Raw genomic sequence first — 20,997 nt, 5'->3', positions numbered from 1 at the left:
GTGTGAAGTAAAGAGGGTGTGTGTGTTCCCATGGCAGGTGGAGATGCTAGAACGGAAGTATGGGGGCCGTCTGATCACCAGACATGCTGCCCGCACCATCCAGACCGCCTTCCGCCAGTATCAGATGAACAAGAACTTTGAGCGCCTGCGCAGTTCTATGTCTGAGAACCGCATGTCAAGGCGCATCGTCCTCTCCAATATGAGAATGCAGTTTTCCTTTGAAGGGCCTGAGAAAGTCCACAGCTCCTACTTCGAGGGGAAGCAGGTTTCTGTCACAAACGATGGGTCAAAGCTGGGCTCCCTGGTGCCGTCGGAGTGCGACGAGCTTGGGGAGACGGCTACCATGAAGTCCCCGGCAGCATCCACTGATTTCACTGATGCTATAACAGAACTGGAGGATGCTTTTTCCAGGCAGGTGAAATCCCTGGCAGAATCCATTGACGACGCGCTGAACTGCCGCAGCCTGCACTCGGATGAAATCCAGAGCGCCGAGCAGGTCAGGAGCCGGGAGATGGAGAGGGAGAGCTGTGCCCCGAGCAAACCTGCCATCCACAATGTGGATCACAGGAAGCTGGATGAGATGACGGCCTCCTACAGCGATGTCACGTTGTACATCGACGAGGAGGAGCTGTCCCCACCCCTGCCGCTCTCCCAGTCCGTGGACAGACCGTCCAGCACGGAGTCGGACTTGAGGCTCCGCTCCATGAACTCCTCCCAGGAGTACTGGTCCATGACCCACAAAGATGATAAGATAGACACTGATACGAGCTGCAGGAGTACCCCATCCCTGGAATGTCAAGAGCAGAGGATGAGGATGGATCACCTCCCTCTGCTCACCATCGAGCCGCCCAGTGACAGTTCCGTGGACTTGAGCGATCGCTCGGAGAGGGGCTCGCTAAAGAGACAGAACGCCTACGACCGAGGCATCACCAGCCAGCAAGGCAGCCCTAAACATATCCCTCACAGCATTCCTGCCAAGATCATCACCCGGGAGGAGCAGGAGGCCAGGCACAGGGCTAGGCCCATAGACAGTCACTTGGCCATCAATGGCACAGCAAACAGGCAAAGCAAATCGGAGTCTGATTATTCTGATGGAGACAACGACAGCATCAACAGCACTTCCAATTCCAATGACACAATAAACTGCAGCTCGGAATCCTCTTCTAGGGACAGCCTAAGGGAGCAAACCTTGAGCAAACAAACGTACCACAAAGAGACTCGCAACAGCTGGGATTCCCCTGCCTTCAGTAATGATGTTATCAGGAAACGCCATTACAGGATTGGGCTGAATCTTTTTAACAAGTAAGTACAGCAGTTCCTGCCTTCCTCTCTGTGTCACTGAGGATGAACCAGGAATATTTTTCGTGTATCAGGTAAGACTGGTGTCTGGTACTGACCTTTCAGTGAGTAAACAAGGTACTTGTGGTGACTGTTCATGTTCAAGTTTAAGTCTTCATAGTTTAACAGCTTCAGGAAAAAAGAAAAAAATATAATTATGTGTGTAGGAATGCTAATAAATTATCGAAGATTAATCCAACTCCTTTCTTGGGGAAAAATACTGGTGGTATTTGGTGTTATGTGTATCAGGTAAGACTGGTGGAAACAGCTTGCAATACATGATGGATTTCCTGTTTAACACTGGCAGGGGCTGGAATTTGTTCAGTAGATTTCATTAAAACTGTGATGCTAAAAGCCAATGCACTGAATATTTTTTATACTAAATGAATGTTTATTATTTATCATAAAGCTATCACAAAATTTCTGCCTATGACTGATAGTTTTCCTCTGTTTTCCCCGTGGCTTGAGTGATTTCGGGCCTCCTTTTCAGGTAGCAGTGCTTTGATGTGTTTGGATTGATAGGTTGGTGGTTCCTCATGTATTTGTTGTAGCATTGCTGACAATTAAAGCTTTTTGGTGCCATCACACGAGCTGTGCACAGCCCCAAGTTTGCTTGTAAACATTTTCAGGTTTAGCTTTTAATCTTTATGAACATGCCTTTCTTGGAGCTTCCAGCCAATTGGAATTATTCAAGTCGTAGGATCGCTGCTCGTGAAGTCGAATGGATCGGAAAATACCTCAATTAGCTCTTTTTTAGAAGATTTGAAAATAACATCCTTGGCAGGGCGTGTGGGGAGGAAGGTGTTGGTGCTGTTGGCTGACATTTAGCACTTGGTGTTTGCCTGGGTTTTGCACAGCAATTAAGCCTGGAGCAGTCAATGCTCAGTGAGCCTCAGGCTTGGTAAGAATCTTTTGAGTCAGCCGCAGAAGGGTGGAGGGAAAAGTGAATGGAAAAAGTGCTCAGGCAGCATGCAGGGGTGAATGAGAGCATTGGAAGCTGTCAGGTGCTGCTAGTGACACATCAGTAGGAGGCTGAAAGTGAAAAATAAACATCAGGAACAGACAGGAATAGCGGCAGCTGTTTGAAACTGATCGAAGTGACCTTGCTGCATGACTTGCACAGTGATAAACCTGTTTTCTTTATTGTCGTGAGGTGATGTGCAGCTCCTCAGCAGTGAGTGCTGCAGGACAGGACTCTACAGAGCTCCAGACAGCACCTCGGAGTGGCATCTTTTCCTCTGTGTGATTTCCTTTTTCCTTTTCCCCACTGTGTTTTATCTCCAGCGTTGAAAGCGAACTGAAGGTTGTCATTACTTTCTGCTGAGTCGATGTGATCCTATTGATTTCTCAGACAGTCCCCAAATATCCCACATATCCCACATGTCTTGGGTTTGGATGGTGGCCCTTCAAGTCTGAGGATTGTGACATTTTCGTTAATGTGCAGTGTCAGGTATTGAACTATCATAGAGTGTGTAAATTCTTTTGAAAAGGGACCTGGAAAAGCTTCAAAGCTTTATTCTTGTGAAAGCTCAGGAGTCTCTAGAGAGTGCATCAGGTGGGATTGCAAATTGCATCTTGAGGTGAGTGGTCAGTGCAGTGGTCAGGTCAGTGCAGCGGTCAGGTCAGTGCAGCGGTCAGGTCAGTGCAGCAGAGTCACTTCAGTGTCTTTTCACCACATTATCTTCACAACACGTTGATGATCATAAAACAGAGGAGCAGTGGGAGTGTTGGCAGCAGCTCCTGGGAGGATGTGTGCTCCACCCAGGAGGAAGCACTGAAAGAAGTGGCTTTGAACTTACCTAGTACAAAAAGGCAAGTTTTTTTCCAAATGTCTGCATCTACCGGAGGAAATTTTAGGGATGTCTGTTACAAGGAGTTCAGGTTAATTTCACCATGTCTTTGAAATCTTCCTTGCAAATTAAGATCCCAAGCCTACATTAACAAATGTCCTTTCTTTGTAGTACATGCCGCTTGGCTGAAATGCAAAGAATGAAGAACCTTATAGAAGTGCATGAATTGTAGCAAATACTTCTGCTTTGTTCAGTAGAAGTGCCACAGGGATGAAGATTTTAAAAGCCCAGAAAGTCACTATCACCAAAGTGGAAATTCCAATTTTTACCTTTTCTGACTTTCCTATTTTAATAACAGTTTTCAGAAGCCAAAGTGAAGTTTTATTATCAGAGGCTCTTTGTTAGTATAGGCAGTTATGGGTGGGGTAAAAGTTGAGCGCAGCTGGTGGTCCAGTTCACTTAATCACTGATAGATGCAAAACATCAGTAGCACCACACTCCCTGGAGAATGGAGAACACAGGACATTGGGAAAAAATTATAGGTAATTGAAAATCACTTTTCTGGGAGTGCTATTGGAAGGTGTCCCTGCCTATAGCAGAGGGTTTGGAATAAATCATCTTCAGGCTCCCTCCTAGCCCAAACAATTCTGTGACTCCATGATTATCAATTGATCACAGATTTTTTTTTTTTTTTTCAAACTGTAATGTGGCCTTCAATTTGGAACTTTAGTGTTGATGAAAGCAAAGATGTTTTGTAGCAGCCAGTAAGCTAGAAGGTAAAGTATCCCCCCAAATGGAAGGATTTCTGTCAAAGAAATTGCAACTGAGCACCAGCTTCTGTGCCTTGGCGTGGCTGTGAATGGCAGCAGTGATTCCCCCCCTGGCAGAGGGCTGGCAGTGTGTGTTCCCATTCATTCCTCCCCAAAGGAAGGGCTGCAGGTGCATGCCCAGAGTGCAGCAGCTCCCAGGGAGCCTTGGGCAGGCCAGCTGTGTTGAATTAGGCATTTTCTTCAGTGGAGCTGGAAAGGGATGTGGACTGGAAGAATTGCGCTAGTAACCATCCCTTCCCTCACAGGCAGAAGGAAAACACTACCTAGAAAGGTTTATTTTGCAGGCTGCAAATTCTGCCAATGCAAATCCAGCCTTTGAGACTGGTTTGCTTATAAACAAGGCTTCAAGAGGCCTTTTGACTGCTGCTTTAAAAAGAAAAACAAGGAGAAAAAAATGGAAAAAGAGCTGTGATTTCATTCTCCTGTTTGTTTTGACTGCAGGCTGGAAATACCAGGTTTACCAGTTACTGCACCCCGTGCTGGTTGGATTTTCAGGTTCCATCCTGCTACTGATGGCTCTGAGATATTAACTAGAACTGTGTCTTGAACCTCAGCAGTGTGAGGAGCGTGTCCTGTCCGTGGCTCATCAGTGCAGGGCTGGCATTCATTCTGTGGATTGCCACAGGGCCTTGTGCCATGGGGGGAGGACAGTTTTGGGGCCCTGCCAAGAGTCTGTGGCTGCCAGGTGTATTTGTTGCTAACACTGCCTGGGATTACAGTGTCCCCTGTGTCCCCTGCCCGCGGTGACACCCTTGGCAGGGCCAGGGCCAGGGCAGTGCCTGCTCAGCACTCCTGGGCACACACCTTCTGTGCTCACACAGCACTGTCAGCAAAACGGGGACAACATCAGAGCGCTTTGAAAACTTGTTGCCGCGGTGCCCGGTGTTTTAGAAGATGGGAGATAAGGGTTGGCATTGCTCACACTCAGTTTTTAATGTAGCAGAGCCTGGAGTCATGTTTAGTGTCTCCTTTGGGATATCAGCTGTTGGAAGGCACTGTGAATGGCCCTCCCAGCTGGCAGGGTTCCCATGGCATTGTGTTCCCTGCCATGGCAGCCAGCCTTGCTGGTGCTGATTGCTGACACTGCTGGTGGGGAGAGGCTGCTAAGTGCAGCTCAGGGGCTGTTTCACTGCTCTCAGCTTGATGCCAGGCCATAGTTGAGGCTTTACATCCTAATCCTACGTGTACTTCTTGGGGCTACATGAACATGACACCACTTTACAGTGCTAGAACAACAATTTTACAATAAATGTTCCTAGAAGCTTTTCACCCCCCACCTCCCTTCTTTTGTCCTCTTTTCCTCCCCGGAAAGGGCAGTGACAGATGGAGAACTGTTCCCCTCGTGTCCTCAGTGCATTACAAGGCTCTATGCTGAAGAGTTTGCTGTAGCTTCTTTTATAACGGGCCATTATCGAGGTTCCTGCTCTTCCTAAGTTCTCCCAAAGGATTTATTGACAGAGATAAAAAGCCTTGAGTATTTGTTTGCAATATGCAATGATGTATCATCTTTATCCCTGAAAGCCCTACTGGCTTCCTTTATTGCACGATGGGGATGATTTTATTCCAATTAAAAAAACCCACTGTTGATATGAATTGGATACTAATTCCAGGAGCAGACTTTTTTCTAACATTTCTAGATTCCCTGGAATATTAATTTAAGAAGGTTTTTATTTTACTAAGCAGATATGAGAGGAATTTGCTGAGTGCTGGTGGGATTATACCAAAGACAATATTACAAATTACAGTTTCTAGGTAAATTCTTGTTGGAAATCTGAGGCACACAATAATATTTGTGAGAAAGCACATTTTTCATTTTCCATGAAAGCAGCTTTAACTGTTTCAACAGAGGTATAAGGTTTCCATCGTTTTCCATCTCCAGGTAGAGGCTGAAGGTAATTTTCAAAACTAAATTTATAAATAAATAGGAATAAAAATACCTAATACATAGGTATTTTGATTCCTATGTACTGTTAGACACAGAAAGTGCTGCAAGCTTGGTTTGTATTTGGAGTCCTTAAAAGTTGCCAAATGTTACTTACTTGGTTTTTAACAAATAGTTTTGCAAGTAGTCATTAATTTAAATTCTGTAATAAGTGCACTAATCTGGTGTTCTCAATTTACACCCATCCTACTCGTAATGAATTTCAGTTTGGATGCTGAACATACTTCCTGCATTGCTGAGAGTCAATCTCATGACATCCATTCAGCATTCTGGTCTCTAAACATGTGCTTTTGGACTGTCCTCCTTTCAATCTGAGTTTGAAAGCTCATTGGAAACATTTCTAATTATTTTAAACTGTATAAATACAGATTGAGTAGGAGGGAGAAGGTGTAAATCACACTGAGTTGGTTTTCATTACCTTTGAACCAATTCTTTTATTTTGCCAGCTCATCCCTAATATCTTCAATGATTTTTTTTTTTTTTTTTTTTGAATGATTCGATAGAAGGAGGAACGGGGAGAGAAGAGGCTTGGCCAGGATTTCACAACAGAGCCATTTGCTGTCCTCGTGTGTGTGCTGAGAGGGACTTTACTGTTGTTGCAACATCTGGACTGCAGATTATTCAGGCGCAGACGGTTCCAACAAAAATTAAAATCAAAGCACTCCATGTAACTTGTCCTCTAACATGCCGAGGACTTAGTAAGAGGAGAAGAATGTTCTTAGTATGACTCTCATTATTTCTAAAAACATTTAGCCCTAAGTGAGAACACCCAAAGAAAAAAAAAAAAGCTTTGTGTGTTTTGCTTTGTTCTATGCGTGTTTTATCTTCTCTCCCGGAGGAGCCGTTTTTCCTCCGTTTTTTTCCAAAACAAGTGCTTTGATTTGCATAGATTATATCCCATCCAAAGCAGCTGAAACGTTGAACCAATAGTAAATTGAAGCGCCAGGTTCAAATATGGGCACGAGGATCCCTTTTATTGCCATTAAAAGGCAATATAAACTTTCCCAAATGCTGGAAGCAAATGTGGCTTTGCTGGAAGCAGCAATAGCTGAATGTGAGTGGCCCTGGATCCCTGCAAGAGCCATTACCTCATCCCTGCCTCCAGCTCCGGCTGCCCTTAAACATTCCGGGCACACTCCTGCCTCCCTGCTGCGTGCCAGGAATGGGAGCTGAGCTCTGACAATGCCTCCTGTTGGAAAAGGAGCCCGTGAATGGGGGAATTTCACGGGCTGAGCGGCTCCCAGACAGCGGCTGATGGGACTCCGGGTGCCAGAACTGGAATTCCTTCTGTCCAAAAACCTCCAGTGGTCGAATTTTGAGGCTGACAAATGTGACCAGCTGCCTTTGCAGAAATGCAGGGGACAGGTGGAAGAAGGACCTGGGAAGGCTGTGTAGGAAAAAGGGTTAAGGAAAAGGGAAGGTCCCATTAACTCTTTCTTGTCTAACAGTTCCTATCTACCGACTGATTGGGATTTTGTGAGTCACAAATGGCAAATCAGGAGATCTTTAAACTGTGCTTGCACAAAAGGGAATGGGACTGTCAGAGTTTCCCGTTTTTACTCAGCAGAGTTGCAGAACTTGAAGCTGAAGTGCTCCTGTTTGGTGTAACTGTGGTGAGGGTGTGGAAAGAGGATTTAGGGCAGGGACAGGAGAAGACACAAAGACAGGGGCTGTTGCTTAATTTAAAGGACACAGTCATCCTAAAGTGTCGTTCCTGACAGCAGTTGCATAAACATGAGGGCAATACTCAGCCCTGGCACACAGTTCTGAGAGAGGCAGCCAATTTTCCATATGTCTTGTCCCAAAGTGGAGCGTGCTTTGCTCTGCTGGCAGCTACAAACTCCTGTCCCTGCTCTGGGAGAGATGCACTGGGGTCAGAGGAGGTGAGAACAACCTCACAGAGTGTTTTGGTCCGTTCGTTTAACTGAAATAGTTCCTTCTTATTGCCTTCTTTCTTGTGAGGAAGGGAGGAGTGAGGGGGACAAAAAAGCAGCCTGCCCACTGCCAGGAGAGGGAATAATGAGGAGGTAGGAAATGCTCTGGCAGGATGACTCAGGGCTGTTTTCACCAGCAAGGACATGTCCAGCTACTGCATTGCCAGGGTGTGCCTTGTGTGCTTCTCTGCTCTGTTCCTCAGGAATGATGCTTCTCACACAGGAAAATCCTTTATCAGAAATAACTTTAAACTCTGTTTTACCTCTTTTATTAGAATAAGCCAGACTTTCTGCTCAGGGGTCTTTAGGTGCCTTTGATACTCTTTTTACCCTTTTGTACACTTTTTACCCTTTTATAATCAGCTCTGATTCAGGCAATACTTCTTAAACCAACCTAAACACCCAGTAGCAGTAATAATGTTCAGTGTATAATTTCCTAGCACCTTGGTAGGAAATGATGCCATGAAGAAACTGGTTGGTCAGGCAGAAAGTCATGGTAGGACCACGCAGGTCAGTTGCCCAGTTTAATGAAAATACACATCTACAGAGTTTCCTCTCTTTATTTTGCTCCCCCACCAAACAGAACTGGGCACTGAGATCACTTCCTGGTGAATTCTTTCCTTAGTGGGGGGAGTAGAAATTCACTTCTCATGAGCAGAGGCTACTCCAGGTAACTTGGCATGGTTGCAAGTGTGCCCTGTCCTTCCCATCTGCAGTGGGAATGAACTTTAGAGGATTAATATCTTAATATGGGAGAAATCATCCCCACTGGGGGCAAACTGGAGTGCTCCTGCCCAAATCCTGGGAATAACCATTTCCCAATTTCCATGAAATGCGGAGGGGAGAAATGTGCTCTTTCCTGGCTTCTTTTCTTGACCCAGGGATTTTTTCTGGTAATTACCAGAAGATGCAATTTACAGCCAGTTTTTCTTTCTCTTCGTTAAACAGTTGTGCAATTGAGAAAAGCACAACTTTTCAGGCTTCCCACTCAGTTTCTCCCATTTTCCTCCTCTCAATCCCCTTTGGCCTCGCCGTGGAGTGAACTCTGACAACTTGTTTTGGCACTAGTTTTGGTAGTATTTTAAGGATATTGTTTTTTTCCTTCTTAGCCAGAAGGTTTAAAATAGACCTAGGGATTCTCTTGGCTTCACTGCAGCAGCAGTGGGCTCTTCAGCAAAAGCAAAGCAAGAAATACAACCATAGAAACAAAACTGAGCTGTGTGCCAGAATGAGGACAATGTTCAACTAGCTTGTTCTTGCCAGCTTGGTTATTTAAAAATATTTAACTTCTTAAATGACTCTAAGAAAAGTCTTAGGTTCTTGCTTTAAAAAAGCCATCCCTGTTTTTTAATGTTGAAGTAATGCTTATTTTTGTGACAACTGTAAATACTTTCAAAATGGAATCGCTGGTATCAAAGGCAAGCAGGATTATGATTTTTTTTTTTTTTTTACAGAGGGCTGCCATCATAGCTGCATTAAACTCTCCACCCCTCACATGAAAAGATTTCTTTGGCAGCTGTATGTTTGTGAAGTGTTCCTGTTTGTAGTGGGTTTCTAACAGCCTCTAAGAAACATTTGTACTTCTGGTTTGCTCGTTTTCAAGCTGTCTCAGTTTCCCTGTAGCAGGGACAAAGAACCAAGAACCATAGGTGTGCCTTTAGAAGTCTTGGAGTTCTGGAAGTTTCACCCAGCTTCTCACTCTCAGTCAGCCTGTTAGAGTGTGTTTGTGGTTTTTTACACTCTTCATGAATCCCTGCTTCAATTCAGATGGTACTTCTGTCATTGCTGGGTATTGGAAATCTCCTGTGCTGGTTCGTTAATTAATGCTCTCATTTTACAGCTCTCTTAATGTCTGAGCTGTAAAAGGAAATACAAAGATTTCGTGTGGTTTGGGGTGTTTGTAGGCTTGACATGTTTAGCAAGTCAGAGATGGGCAAGGCTTTATTCACCTTTGTGCTGTGGTTTTGTGGCAGGTTTCCTTTGAGGCAGTGCTTGTTATTTGTTCTCTCCTCTTGGCTGCTGTGGACACAGGCACTTCATCTAAGCTGTGGCTTGGATATTACAAATGACGGTGCAGCTATGAGGAGAGCTTGACTGGATTAAAAAAAATAATAATGCCAAAAAAACCCACCAAAAAACCAAAACAACAACAACAAAAAGAAAGAAAAAGAAACTCAAACCACACAAAACAACTTTTTGTCCTAGTTCAGTTTGTAAGAAGTCCCAAAGCAGCAAAAGGAATGGGAGAAGGGACTGCTGGCAGTGCCCTGGAGTGCTCACCCAGCTCAGCACTGGGATTGTCCTGCACCAGGACTGGCTGCACCAGTAAACCCAGGAGATGGGACGTGCTAACCCTGTGCTGATCCCTCTTACCATCTAGAATCCAACTAAAAGCTTTTCCTCTACCAAATTCACTTTTCAGAATCACTGCACTGTTTTTGTAAAAGCAAAATATTAAAGGTAACAGTTTGGATATGTTTAGGAAGTCAATCAGCTTTTACCCTTCCCCTCTTCAAAGGAGGAGCTGTCTCTGCCTGGCTTTCCTGTCTTCTCAAACTCTGGCAGGTCTCGAGCACTTCTGGATATGGACAGTACTCTCTAAGAAATGAGCTTATTAAAATATCCTGGCTGGATCTGTTGTTTTGAAGTTTGCGTTTATCCCTCCATCAGTTTGTTTTTTTTTTTTTCTCCTTTAGAAGTCACTTTAAACCACCCTAAATGTCTTGTTATTAATAAGTTTCTGACAAGATCCTTAGTCCTTTCATCAACCTCTGAAAATCATATGGAAATAATTTTGCATATCTTTTAGTGTTAATTTTTTCTTCTTTCAGTAGATCCTTGTTATTTTGTTGTTGTTGTTTTTGTTGTTTCATTTTAGGTTGTTTTGTTGGGTTGTGGTTTTTTTTGAGACAAGATGTTTTTAAACTTATTTTGGAAGCAACCTTGTAAATATCAAAAGTTCTCTAAATAAGTACATCATCAACTATGCAAGGTGCTAACGTTAGAGGGTTTATTTTGATATTAGTTAATGTATTCAAATCTGAAAATAACTGCTCTGCTTCTGCTGCTTCCTCCATTGCTATTTATAGATTTCTTATCTTGTCTGTTATTGGTCTGTGTAATTAACAAGCCATCAGTGGGAATTTTCCTAATCACAAAAGACTCTTAGTTGTAAGTACAAAATGGTCTGTCCCCAAGTGTGAGCAGACAGGAGTGAGGATAACCTGTCCAGGTGTCCTGTCCCACGTTCAGTCCTGAGCCTTGTGTGTCCCAGTCCTTTCTGCACCCAGTGAGACACTCAGAAAAAGTCAGGGTTTGCTGAGAAGGAAGGTTTGTTCAGTTTAAAACAGCTGGCTTTGCCAGCAGAGAACCCCTGGCTGCTTGTGTTGTTCCAACCTGCCCTCCCCAAAGCCTGGCAGATACCTGGTGTGAAAAAAACACCTCGAGAAGGAGAAAACGAGTTTCTGGCGGTTCTGTGCAGGAGGTCGGCACCACAACCTTTACACATCTTCTTGGTGCATTTAGGGAGCAACTCCTTCAGGCTTGGTGGTATTTGAAATTTCTGCTGTTGGAGATGACTTAAATTTGCATTATCCTATTTAGTTTGTCAGTTTCTCTGACTTTGAAAGGAGACAAAATGCTGCTTATGTTAAAGACAGAAAGGGAAGGCCCCCTTGAGTACATTTTTCTCTGAACCTATTGTTAACTTCACCTTTGAAGTAAAATTTCCTTGGAAATGCAGCACTTCAGAACACTCTGGAAGAGTCATCATTTTCTGGTAAGTACTTTTCCTGGTGAATAAGATAATATCCCACCTGGTGGGAGATGGGAAGGAGCTTAAAACACAATAAACTCCTGAACCTCCCTTACTTACCAGGTGATTGATCAAACAGGGAAGGAGCAGCCTTCATTCTTACAGCTCAGGGGTTATTTTCATATTATTGCTGCCAGGTTACAGCTTTTGTAACAAACTGGACTACTTTTAAATAATCCTAGACTGCTTTCAAATAATCTCAGACAGCAAAACTCCCTGGTATATCACTCCAGCACGAGGGGAGTGGCGATGGGAAAAGAGCTCTTGGCTTCCAGTGTTTTGTAAATGGATTTTTAACTCTCCTTTGAACATTCATCCAGCCCGGTTTGAAGGTATTTGAATCAAGTGATTTCATATTACCAAACCAGAGACAAAGCTGCTTAGGTGAAAAAGCAGACCCTGACTTATGCAAAATTATCCTACCAGAGAGGGGCTGATAAAAAATAAATTATTTCATCTTGGTGATGATTTTAAATGTTCAGGCCTATGCAGGTGGTAGGAATTCAGGTTGGTTTTTAGTACAGTAAGTAGTGATCCAGCATTTTCTATATGTCAGGTAAAGGTGATCTTTGGATTAAACTGTGGGGTTTGAGTGTTGTTTTCTGCTTTGACAGTGACTGGAGAGGAGCTCACCTGGGTTTGTATCACTCGGAATTTACTGGACAAATGTAGCTCACTAAGAAGGGGAATGGAGACAACTATTTCTGTTTTTGTTGGATGCTGTGAATTTAAATTTAGAAAGATTAAGGATTCTGAAATACAGTTTAAAAGCACATGAACATAGCAATTACATTACTTACAGAAAAGGGACTTTTTAGTATGAAGGAGATTAACTTTAGAAGATGACCGTGTGTGTAATCTTATTTCAGATGAAAAGAGCCACAAAGCCTGATGCAAGAAATTGAGATTTGAGAACTTCCTTTTGATTAAATTATATATATTTCTCTGATCTGTCTAATTCTTAATAGGGAATTAAGTATATAATAATGGAATATAAAAGAGTAGGAGAACTGAATGATGATGTATTTAGCAATGTTATTTGCAATTAAAACCCTGGGGAAGGGTTATGGTTGTGTGATCAACCTTGTACAAAAATAGCACGGTCACCTTGTCCTCCCAGATTGATTTTGCTTGCCTTAAAGGAAATATCTTTTAGGTCATCCAGCAAGCTGCAAACCACCCACTCTTACAGGTGGACATTAGAGCATAATTCTTCACAAAAGAAAACTGATGATGGAGTTACTGGTCCTGTAAAGATTCCTCTGGAATATTTTTTAAAGGAATGCTGGTTTTCTGCTCTGTGGCACTGCTGGATGATGCAGTGCACGGTGTGTGCTGTAAGGGGGATTTTGCAGCACTTGAGAATAAAGCAGCATCTGTCTTTGTGAACAATGTATTTTATTGCCAGCTCTGTCCCAACCCTTCTCCCCAGCACACACTTCTTAATGAGTTAAAATGAGTGACTTTGGTTTGCTTGGTTTTGGGAAGTGAAAGTGGTTACAGCTAAATGTGGAGCTGTATAAAGAGATGTAAAACGCTGCAGAAACTGGAAAGGTGCTTGTCCGAGGGAGGGAAATCTGGGGCAAGGGGTGTGTTAAAGGAAGGAACTAAAAAATCTCAATTAAATGGGAGCTACACCATTTTTAATTGCTTCTTTTTGCTTGACTGACTGTAAATTTCCCCCTTATTTTTTGTACTCTCACCTTGCAAGTGACACCACTTCAGATGTTTTTATTCCTTAAGTTTTAACTTCTGCCAGCAGGCCGGGGGTGGGGAGGGTGCGGGGTGGGGAATGTCAGGGGACCTCTTCATTTCTTGTTTTTCAGCAGCAGCTTTTCTCAGTTCAGTTTCTGGAAGGTACCTCTCTCCCAGCAACAGGAGCTTTTAGGAGCTGGTGTTGGGCTTTGTTTCACTGGCAAGGGAGGCTTTTGCATCCAGAGCTTCTCCTTGGGAGAGTTCAGGAGCAGGGAATGAGTAAAAACAGGCAAAGATGTGTCTCAAATCTGTCAGCTCTTAGCAGTGAGCCGTGCATTCAGCTACACATTCCTGAAGCTACACCAGCCCATCCTGCTGGGACCTTGGTTAAAAGTCATCGAATGTATCGACCGTGATTGGCAGAACCGTTGTGGAATTTCAGTCAGATGTGATCAGGTGGAATGGAAGGAAATTCATATTTTTGCCTTGTCATTTCTCCTCAGAAAACCTGAAAAAGGAGTCCAGTACCTGATAGAGCGAGGGTTTGTGCCCGACACCCCCGTTGGGGTTGCCCATTTCCTGCTGCAGAGGAAAGGGCTCAGCAGGCAGATGATCGGAGAGTTCCTGGGAAATCGGCAGAAGCAGTTCAACAGGGATGTGTTGGAGTGAGTATGGTGTGGGGAAGGGCTGAGCACTGCCCGTGGTGCTAAATCTGCTGTCTCCTTGGTCCATAAAAACAGTGTTTCATTCCCCTCCCCGTCCTGTTGTTGTTCCTGGGGGTCTTTAGTTGTGCTAATTGCTCCGTTTTGACTCTGAATATGTGATTTACACCTTGGAATGGGAAAAGTATAAGTTGCAATAAAGGGAAGCCTGTGAGCACTGTTGCAGAACTGATAATAAAGTTTAGGTGAGGATTGGAAAGGGTTGTTGTTTCCTTGTGCTTTTGCATAAACGGAAGAAATACTAAAAGCAGAGGGAATAAATTACTTGCTATTAATCTACATTAGCTACAGTGTTACTGGAAAAAATATGAGCTACTGTAATTTGTTATTGTATATCTATACATTTAAGAAAAAGCTTTTAAAAGTGGGTAGTGCTTTCTGTGGTTTCTGCATTACAGTGCTATTACTTGCAGTGATTCATGTCTGGTCATTTCAAAACTAAAAGCTAAACTTAAAGGAAATTTATAAGCCTCTGATTTTAAAGCAGTCTTTAAACAAAGTATTAGAATGACATAGTTCATGTTGCTGATTATATTAAAATGGTTGCCTTTTATTTTTTGTCAGCACTGTATTTTCAGAGCAGGAAAGTAATTATTTCTCCATAAATGTTAACTGAAAGTCATGTCAAATGATGGGGAGAATTACAGTAATAATAAGAGAGTATCCAAACAAATTTTTTTTCCTCTGCATTTAAGAATGTTCCTAGACACAGAGCTATTTGGTACAGATTATTGTTCCTGCTGCAGGCTGTCTGAGATATGATATTTTGAGCAGTGTAAACTATTTATTATTGTTGGAGGCACTGTGATAGTTGATTGGCCTGGAAGCACAGAACTAATAATTATTTGTGGCAGTGGCACATCACTGACAATGGTAGGATATTTGTCATTTCAGTAGCTCTTCTGTTAAAAAACACAAAGGTCTGCTCACATGTGCACATTCTCATTGATCTGTTATTTTCAACCTTCCTTCACAGCTTACCTGCAATTATTGCAATTGCTGTTGAAAGTTTCAAAAACAATTCCATGAACCTGTGTCAGATGGAAAATGGAAAAGTTTTCTCTGTTTCAAAGTCTTCCCTTTGGTACTGTGTTGTTAGAAATGAAGAGACATTATGTGAATCTGTTTCTGTCCTAGCTGTGTGGTAGATGAGATGGACTTCTCCACAATGGAGCTGGATGAAGCACTCAGGAAATTTCAGGCCCACATCCGTGTCCAGGGAGAAGCCCAGAAAGTGGAGCGGCTCATTGAAGCTTTTAGGTAGGACGTGAAATAAATCCCTCAGAAACCTGCTGCTTTCTAGTCAGACTGGGGAACTTGGGCTTATCCAAGTTACTTTCCTGATTATTTTCAGAGTCCTCATGAGATACAAACACTTTCAGATATGTCTTGTTTGGGGGAGGGTTGCTAAGTAAGGAATGGGAATTTTCATTTGCTGCTGTTGTTCACGTGTGGCATTTATATTAATAGAAATTTCTCTGAAGTTCTTTCTGGCATCAGTTGAAAAGATACTCAAGGGTTTTTGAACATCTCTGAGAATATATTTGGATTTAGTAGTTTATGTGAGTGGCATTATAAGCCCATGCACTTCTTAGGGTATGTATACTCCTAACTTTTCATTAAACACTTGAACAACAGTGAGAGAAAGAGGAGTCACTTATCAGTACTGGCACAGGGCAGGGTAAGGTGGAAATCACCACATGGCAGTAAGCCAGAATCAATGCTGTGTTCTTACCCAGTGCTGGGGTATTAATCACTAAAAAAAAAATGCAATATAGAAGTTACTGTAGTAAGTGAAGTTACAGTGGAAGGAGAAACAAATTCCTTGCACGTTCAAGGATTGAATTATGAAAACACGTGGATGGAAAGCTAAAGCTGTGTCTGGAAAGGGAACAGGCTCTGGGATGCAGCAGGTGGGTGATTTGGTGAATGTGAGCAGCACCTTCCAGCCCTGACAGGCTCCCCTGGTGTTCCCAGCCAGCGTTACTGCATCTGCAACCCAGGCGTGGTGCGGCAGTTCCGCAACCCCGACACCATCTTCATCCTGGCCTTCGCCATCATCCTCCTCAACACCGACATGTACAGCCCCAACGTCAAACCCGAGCGCAAGATGAAGCTGGAGGACTTCATCAAGAACCTCAGGGGTAAGAGACTCTAAGGGCAAAGCTCCTGAAAGCTTTTCCCTGTTGTTGTCTTTGCAGGGGCACTCTGTGTCTTCTGGGAGCAACTTCGTGCTGCTGTCACCTGAGTGCCCTTTGGGCAGACTTCAGTCATTTCTGTAACAACAAAACCAGAATTAATTGTGTAATTAATATATTTTGTCATTTTTATCTCTTCTTACTTGAGTGGATGGATGTATTGTCAGGACCTTTCATTTTAGGACCAGTAAAACAAAAATACTTGTGGCATTCTTGAATTTCGGGTCTTGTAAATGAAAGTGCTGGTTGGTGATTTTATTCCCTGAGATTGATGTAAGGCAGCAATGAACAACCTGTGCTTAAGCAGATGTTTCAGCTTAGCAAAGTTTAGGTTAGTGCTGAGATTTTAGTGTAAAATCCACAAATACTCCAAAGGCCTGATCTGCATCTCCTGGCATAATGCTGCAGTTGCATTTATGGAATTAGACACAGCACATTCTCTCTGGGCTCCAGCATGCATGCCAGCAATTCTTGGTATTGCAGGCATTTCTGTGACAGGCTACCTTGCTGCAGCTGTAAATCACAAAGGGTGGGCAATGGAAGGCTTGGCCATGTGGCACAGAACAGAGGTGGTTTTGCTTGCTTCTGTCTGCAAACAAATTGTATTTTATCACTTTGTTTTTTATGGGAAGAGTTGTTGCACTGGGTGACAATGTATTCTATCTTTGCTTCTGAACAGGAGATAAGAGTTTATTGCTTTAAAACCCGTTTAAAAAAAATATATGCATCTCCCTGCCCCCAGAAAATCCAGCTTTAAGTCACTTAGTGAAATTGGACTCCTTCCACTGCTATTAAAAAGTCAGGATCAGGCATTCAAGACAGGCTGGCATTTGTTAGGATGCCATGCCAATGATAATCACACAGTGCTAACACAATAGTATTGGATCTGGGATATTTTGTTGATTTGTCTTTTCCAGAGTAAACTAGTTCTTTTTGAAATCTTACAGAAAATATTGGTTAAATTAATTTTACTGCATTCATAAGGTTCTCACATAGGAAATACTTCATGAACAGCATTGAGTAATATTGAGACAGAGGCAAAATAAAATAATTCTTTTTCTTCCTCCTAGGGGTGTATTCCTAGGAGAATGTCATATGGAGGTTTTAGTGTCTAAAAAGAATTTAATTCATTGTAGCTTTAATACCAAACAGAGGAAATGTGAAATAAAGAAAAAAAAAGGCATACAGGAAATCAGCCTTTTTATATCTTAGTTTTAGATGAGAGTTTTAAAACTAAAAATCCCCAAACCTGAGTGATTCCCATCAATGTCTTGGTGTATGGGCAGTGAGCTCCTGGACCAAAATCAGTGCTTAAATCATGTTCACACCACTTCTTCTGCCTGGCTGAGGCAGCACAAGGACACACAGGAGGAGCTGGCAGGCAGCTGGGAAAAACCAGCACAAACATCCACAGGCAGGCAGAGCTGGGAGGGCAGGAAAACAGAGAGTGCCCAGGGTTTTACCCTGTGCCGGAGTGGGTGAGATCCCTGCAGCTGGAAACAGAGAGTGCTCAGGGTTTTACTCTCTGCCAGGTGGGTGAGGTCCCTGCTAACAGCAGCTGGAAACAGAGAGTGCCCAGGGTTTTACCCTGTGCCAGGGTGGGTAAGGTCCCTGCTAACAGAGCTTGTTCCCCAGGGGTGGATGATGGTGAGGACATCCCGCGGGAGATGCTGATCGGGATCTACGAGCGCATCCGCAAGCGCGAGCTGAAGACCAACGAGGACCACGTGTCCCAGGTGCAGAAGGTGGAGAAGCTCATCGTGGGCAAGAAACCGGTGAGTGCCCTCTGCTCTGCCGTGGGGCACGGGCTGAGCTGTGCTGCCCCCTAGAACAGACTGCTCCATGGATGGCAAACAGCAGAAACTCAAAATATTTCTCTATAAGCTCCACTTAAGTTCTGGAGGATCCATACAGGCGAATTATGGTTTTGCAGTCATGGGTGACATGATGATAGGAGTCTTAAAATCCTTTACTGTGAAGCTTTGCAGTTCTGAAATATCTGCATTTTTAGGCAGTTCTCTTGTTTATTTCCTAAAGGATCAAATTGCTTTGTTAATGTAATACTGTAGAGAACCGTATTTGAAAATTCACACTGTCAGTTATGGCTCCAGAATTTACAAGAATAACAGAGAAGTTCTGTTCACATCAGCATCTTTGTCACCTGCCTCCATGACCTGGCATTTGTAAGGGGACATGGCGTCATTTTATCTCAGGACGTATTTGGAAATCAGGTCCCAGGGATTCTGGTGCTGGGTTTGAGCATCCAAAGATAGGATTGTTGTGGGAAAAGTCCTGAAATATTTTGCTATATAAGTGAATCCTCAAAGCATTTGGTGGAAAAGGAGAGAGAAAAGAAAGGCCACAGCATTTTGCCTCTGATTAAGGAGCACAGAGGTTTTAGGAGCAGTATTTTCCATGCTAGAAAAGGTAACTTTAATGTGGAGAGGGACCAGAGGATGCTCGGCCTTCCTGAATTCAAACCTTTATGTCAATAGTCATAAAGACAGCCTAGAATAAAACTAAAAACCCGTAGACTTGCATGGTTTTGAAACCATGTGTCTGGTTTATATCAGCTCCAGGAAGCTTCACTGCAGCAGGGTCTGATGGGCTGGGGGATTTGTTCTTGAGGAAAAGAACGTGAATCTCAAGGTTCTCCCTGTTACTGTTAAAGGGCTTTGAATTGTAATCTCTTCTCCGACAAGCCTTAGTCAGAGCATGGGGGAAGGGAATGAGCGACCACCAAAAATCTAATTTTGGTCTGTTTCCAGTAAAGAACATGCTGGGGAGATCTCTTTGGAGAATCAGCAGAACCAAAGCAAAACTTTTATAGAAGCTTGTACCTATTTTTGAGAAGAAGGGAAAGAAATATTCTAAAGTCAGTATTCAGGCACTTAATATGAAACTTTGTTTCTGTAATTGGGGATTTAGGTTTATATATAGTCTTCTGTGGGAGATGGTTTTTTTCCATGTTTCTTTTTTTATCCAGACATGTGGCAATTCAAATCCTAAAACTAATCCTGACCTTGTAAATTAAATGGGATTAAGAAAACAATGCCCTTGGTGGAGTCCTGGCTTGAAGGAATCTTCTGGTGGGAGACTTTTTAACTGTGTGCAAGGAAATTAGGGAAGCAGGCAAGAATCTTTATTGATAGCTCTATTTGTTTTTACTTTATAGGCATTTAGTCATAGTCAGAGCGTGCCATGTTTACTTGCTATGATACAGTTCTGTGTTTCTCTGAAGTTTAATCAACTTGTATGTGTCTTTCTACTGTAGATCGGATCTCTGCACCATGGACTTGGTTGTGTAGGTATTTCTCTCCTACTCCTTCAAAATTTATTATAGTCACTGTAACTGGCAGCATTTTCCTAAACTGGAAATAAGACACTCTTGTTACATTTTCAAATTTTAAATTATCCATGTTCTTTCAGGCAATGTTTTCTTTGTGATATACTAAAAACTCTCCACTCCACAGTATAAAGATTTTCTTAAAAATGGATTTCCCTGAGACTGCTTAATTTATTGCCAAGGGTCTTCTAGGCCTTTTTAGTACACTTTCTATTTGTTTGAAATATTATTATCACTGTAGAAATTACCCAGTGAAGAATAAACAAATAATTAAAATCACAGTTTGCACCTCACCTTTCCACCTGAGCTGTGGCGTGTTTATTCTTTCTGGTCCATTTGAGAATTGAATGATACTCTGGAAAGATACTGCCAGTTAAAGTTCACTTCTGAATGGTGGATGAACATTGAAAATATTGATTCCAGATGTAAATTATAGGCATGGTCAGTAATAGAGCTAAAACTCTTCTTATAATGCACCAGTTTATGGATTTCTTTTGGTGCTGTTAATGAGATCTCATCATTTGCATTTGAAAGAAATTAAGTCTCGCTCGGCAGCTTCAGAGATACCTTCAGCAGACATTTCCAATCAGAAAATGGAAACTCAGTCTTGATTTTCTTGCTGGCTTGAGAAAATAAGACAGGTTGAAAATGCATTTGTTTTGTCCTGATGTCACCATTTTCTTGGTATTAGGGAATGAACAAATTGAATTAACTCAGTGGCTGACAAAAGGTAACCTACAGCATCTCACAAAAGCTAAACTTGCTTTGCATCCTTTCCTCTGATAATAATAAAAATGCTTGTGGAAGCAACCATCCCTTGCTTTGAACTTCCACTCAGGGTTATCTCAAGTTCTTTCACATTTCTATCATTTCACAAAATAAAACTCTACCCCAGTAGAGCTTCCATCCTGTATGGGATTCAGGCTGTTAGAGAACATTTTAGAGAAGAACTCTGATGAAGTTTGAATGTCCTGCAAGTTTGTGCCATAAGCTCCTTATGTTCCTGTTGTTGGTCCTTTGATGGAAAGGTCTAATGGTCTTTAGAGGTAAAAATATTTGAAGTATTAAAGAAAGAAGATTCTGTATATAAAAAATGCTCTTTCTTGGCTAAATGTTGTTGTTTGAATGATGAATTTTTGTATTCTTGCAGGTGCTCTCGCTCCCCCACCGGAGGCTTGTTTGCTACTGTAGGCTGTTTGAAGTTCCAGACCCAAATAAACCTCAGAAGCTTGGATTGCACCAACGAGAAATATTTTTATTTAATGATCTTCTAGTGGTATGTATTTCCAGGCAGACAGAATGAGGTATTCAGAATTGTATCTCCATGAAATCACTGGTGATGAAGTCCATGATCATTCCTAAAAATAAATGTCTGGTACCCTGTATTC

At 42.7% G+C, this 20,997-nt stretch overlaps 1 protein-coding gene across 8 annotated transcripts in view; it reads left to right on the top strand.

Moving 5' to 3' along the window:
- The window catches only part of IQSEC1 (IQ motif and Sec7 domain ArfGEF 1), a 270,877-nt gene that overhangs the window by 231,874 nt on the left and 18,006 nt on the right, over positions 1 to 20,997 (top strand). For all 8 annotated transcript variants that reach the window (XM_083869821.1, XM_083869822.1, XM_083869823.1 and 5 more), the window contains 7 exons: positions 38 to 1,302; positions 13,847 to 14,008; positions 15,203 to 15,325; positions 16,043 to 16,209; positions 17,899 to 18,038; positions 19,538 to 19,567; positions 20,760 to 20,885. In XM_083869821.1, the coding sequence (XP_083725947.1) occupies positions 44 to 1,302; positions 13,847 to 14,008; positions 15,203 to 15,325; positions 16,043 to 16,209; positions 17,899 to 18,038; positions 19,538 to 19,567; positions 20,760 to 20,885 (2,007 nt within the window). In that variant the 5' untranslated portion in view covers positions 38 to 43. The remainder of the gene's footprint in view (positions 1 to 37; positions 1,303 to 13,846; positions 14,009 to 15,202; positions 15,326 to 16,042; positions 16,210 to 17,898; positions 18,039 to 19,537; positions 19,568 to 20,759; positions 20,886 to 20,997) is intronic.

This window comes from Zosterops lateralis (genome assembly GCF_965231275.1).
Source record: "Zosterops lateralis genome assembly, chromosome: 11".
Classification (NCBI taxonomy): Eukaryota; Metazoa; Chordata; class Aves; order Passeriformes; family Zosteropidae; genus Zosterops; species Zosterops lateralis.
Note: the sequence above shows the minus strand (reverse complement) of the source record. Positions and strands in the feature narration are given on the sequence as shown.